This window comes from Frankliniella occidentalis, unplaced genomic scaffold (assembly GCF_000697945.3).
Source record: "Frankliniella occidentalis isolate FOCC.00 unplaced genomic scaffold, Focc_3.1 Scaffold56, whole genome shotgun sequence".
Classification (NCBI taxonomy): Eukaryota; Metazoa; Arthropoda; class Insecta; order Thysanoptera; family Thripidae; genus Frankliniella; species Frankliniella occidentalis.
Genome location: NW_026267186.1, coordinates 1206662 through 1210605, shown reverse-complemented (window position 1 = coordinate 1210605; position 3944 = coordinate 1206662). Strand labels below are relative to the sequence as shown.

Here is a 3944-nt window from a genome sequence, read left to right as displayed (position 1 = left end):
TTCTACGCTGCAAAATAACAGCGGATTGTGTACACTTACTGTAATCCAATCGATTAAAAATGCAAATGCCAGCCACACTAACATACATGTAATTTAAATTTAAATAAAAAGAGTTTTGTTGCTTTTGTATTTGTTTTTGAACATATTCATTAGAATCATTATGTACCGATGCATTAAAAGTACATGCATACTTAACAAAATTTACGCCTCGTGGGTGGGCGGCATGGGAACTGGAAAGCAAGTTCAGCTCCAGTTTCTTCAGCTACTCTTATGTGTTTTTTGCGGGGCCGCACACAGATACCCACACTGTAGTAGTGTACCTACCGAGTTGCGCCCCAGTGGTGCGGGATTGCACACTTTCAGGGTTTGCAGGGATTGCGGGATTGCATACACTTTTAGGGCTTGCTTGCAGGGATTGCGGGATGGCGGGCCGCAGGAACCACTGCGCTCTGCGGGCGAGGGGAGTGGGCCAAACACTTCAACTCCGGAGCGCGTTTACAGAAACTCCCGAGTGTGCTGCTCTGCCGGTGGTCCGTTTGGTCCGTCCGTCTGTCCGCCCTGTGCATTGTGCGGAGGCGTCCTCCCCAGTCTGCAAGTCGATTTGCAAGTCGAAGTGAAGTGGGCCGGCTGGGCCGCCAATAGCGCAGCGCCGCGCCTCGCCAATATAATACCGATTGGGCGCGAGGAGCAGGCGCGACCCGGGCTCTTTGTTTGTTGTATAGGAGTGCAGCGCACTGGAAAAAAAGAAAAAAAGGCAAAAAAAAACATTTAAAATAAAAAGGGGAAGCGATCCGAGTCGGGACGGCAAATATTTTCAGAAGTTGTATATTGTGTGTTATTAAATACAGACAATTTTTGACGGTGTGTGTGGGACATCGCAGACGTTTCAACTCGAGTGGCTATTAATTATCACCGCCGAAAGCAGATTTTCGTGCAGCGCATGCGTGTTCCCGCGACGCTCTATTCAATGGGGAGAGTCACCGTGCTGAGTTTGCGCTTTGGCGAGCTGACGCTGCTGGCCACACGGGGGTGTAGCGCACCACACCGCCGCACCTATCTGACCGAGCGAACACACCTCGCGCATTGCCATATCGCGAGCTTTCACACAGGTGTGTTCATGCTTGATTTTTTTTTTATCCTGGCTCCCTGGCTATCAGTTTAAAAAGAAACGAAAAAAAATAATCTGATTTTCCTTTTCCTTTTCTGCTTGTTTGCCCCCGGCGCTGTATCTCTGTAATCCGCGTGAGCAGGAACAAATCGCTCGACGCTAATCTGCGGGGAAGGCCAGCAGTCAGCTGTCGAGTAGCAGGCCTCACGCATTTAAAAAATATTTAAGAAAAGAATATCTTACAATGTGAACGTTTTTAAAATGATATTTTAAACGGTGTAGCTGCGGGCCAAATGCTCGCATTATATTCTGAAGCAGGACCGTGGAGGAAATCATTGCTATCGACGGCGCTTTTGGATGTGCCGTACGTGAGTTGCCCGGCCCTGGTGCATATTCACGTACTGCTTGAAGCTGATCTGGTTGTGAACGCGCGGCTGCCAACCCGCTGGGCCCAGGCGCTTCCCACCTCACAGGGGCTTAATGACGGTTGTTTAACTGGACCGAACGTGGACCGGAGCCAGTTGCGGCACACACACACACACACACACACACACACACACACACACAGACTGTAACGGTGCGAAAGTAAAGGAGAGGGAAACGCTTGCTTTGCACCTCGAAACATTTCTACTCTTTTTGACCCATTATCTTTCTTTTTCATTTTTTCTTGCAGCTCCCCCACCGTTGCCAGTATTTACTCGTTACATTTCTCTCTCCCCCTCTCTCCCTCTCTCCCTCTCTCCCTCTCTCTCACACCATGAACACAAACACAGATTTCAAAATTCGACAAAACCGCGTTAGTTATGAAGGTCTGCTTATTCTAAATTGTGTATATCACTCACTGACGGAAAAATGTTTACTCTACGGTTTTCAATATTAGTGTTTTTGTTGTGTCCGCTCCAAGTCGCGCCAGTTGCTTCGACTGTTGAAGTGATTCCAGCAGAGGCGGGCAGTGTGTGTGTGTGTGTGCGTGTGTGTGCGCGTGTGTGCGCTGGGAACGAGTGGGATTGTGGTCCTCGCCCTACTTGAGACTCACTCCTCTCACACACGCACACACACACACACACTTGCCAGCCGGGGCCTGAATTCGCAAACGCCTCAAGTTGCCTCGCCCCGTCTGCACGACAAGCTTCCGAAATTGGGCGTGACTACCCCCTCCTCCCTCCTCCCCACCTCGTCCCCCTCCTTGCGTCTCGCGATCTCACATACTGTACTCTCCTGCCTCACGGTGCACTTCAGAACTCCAGAAAGGGATGGACCGCGGAAACGGCTCGAAATCAAGCGCAGCACAGAGTATGCTGATGCTACACTGTGAGAAATTGTTCGGCTGTAGTCATCCAATTTGGGATAACACGATCCGTGAAGGTTACCCACAGGCACACGCATAGCGAAGTTTTAGTGGTTGCAACCGAAAGTACACGGCAGTTCCCGTTACTAAAATGTTGATGCCAATGACTGACTCGAGCGAATCGAAACGATTTTTGGCGCTGCAACGACAAATCTCTTTTAGTGTGGTATGTCAGTTATTGTCGTCAGCCCCTCCCCTCACGCTGCCTCTTTTAGGCGACAAAACTCCTGATAAATTCAACTTGTGCCTCACCCTCCTCTCTCCGCGTCAAGTCTAGAGCCACATTTTAAACACAATAGGCCGTGGAGGAAAACGTTTTATATAGTCCTTTGTGGCGGTCTGATCTGGCATTTAGGCCCTTCCCCTCCGACCCGGGCACGCGTCCGCCGCGGCGGGACCCACAGCGCAGCCAGCAGGACCACATGGCGACAAATGAAATCCCGTTTTTAACCGTCGAGGCGATCCCTGTGTGGCCCCACCGCTCCGCACAGCTCCGCGCAGCCGGGTTTGGAACGGTTCCGAAATTAAACGAAAAACGAACGGTTTTGGGCTCTGTTTGCGTTTAATGGTTTGATTGTTTTTTGACCGCGAAACCCGTCCCGACTCGCCCTGAAGTAAATTGACGTGGAAATTGAAATTGTTTTGCAGGTCTCCAGGACCATGGTGCCGCCCGCCCCCACACTGTCGCTGCTGTTGCTGTTGTTGCTGCATCCTTCCCGAGGACACGAGAATGAGCCGCCCACCATCGAGTTGCATGGTGAGTACCAAAAAGTTCCAGTCGAGTGCCTATAGGCACCAACTCCGACAGGTTTCGCTGTGGCCCCCCGGGGCCCGGGGGCCATGGACCGGCCAGGTGAAGGGTGAAGGGCCGGAGACTGTCAGGCCTTGGGCCGGGACGATGTTTAGGGTTTTGGACTGACAGCGCTGGCGCATCCAGCGAGAGACAGAGAGAGAGAGAGAAGAGAGAGAGAGAGAGAGAGAGAGATGCTCCTCACATGGAATCTCATCACCTCGGCGTATTGCAGCACGAGACTGCAGCGATGGATCATCCAGAAAGTACATACGTCCGCTTTTCTAACATTCTTCCGGCAAATTAGCGGAAGCTCGGCGCCTGCGATATTTGGGGTAGGCCACCCCGCAGTACACGCATGCGCTGCAGGCAAGATGTTGCCTACCTATCAGGGGCCATACGAGACCTTACATCGGCTGGACTGAACTGAACTGGACTGAATTTTAAGATTTACTCCCGGACCAGTTTTGATTACCTGTTCGCTCGGTTTTCAATCTCCCAGTGTTATTGTCCGTTGGTACCACCGGCTGACGTGCCGAAGATTGGGCTTTCATCTTAAATGTAGCAGGGGAAGTGTTTTCTTTTTTCTTTTCTTTTTCAATATAATGATGAATTTAGAACGAGCAGCGGCAAGAGAGGGGGGTAGTCCCCCACTGGCGACTGGCTCAATCGGCGAGGAATAAATACTTCCCCCCCCC

At 51.2% G+C, this 3944-nt stretch overlaps 1 protein-coding gene across 1 annotated transcript in view; it reads left to right on the top strand.

Annotated features, from left to right (window-relative positions):
* Positions 1 to 3944, top strand: part of LOC113202583 (semaphorin-5A) — a 77049-nt gene that overhangs the window by 48793 nt on the left and 24312 nt on the right. Inside the window, exon 2 of the mRNA XM_026416881.2 lies at positions 3105 to 3213. Within this exon, the coding sequence (XP_026272666.1) occupies positions 3105 to 3213 (109 nt within the window). The remainder of the gene's footprint in view (positions 1 to 3104; positions 3214 to 3944) is intronic.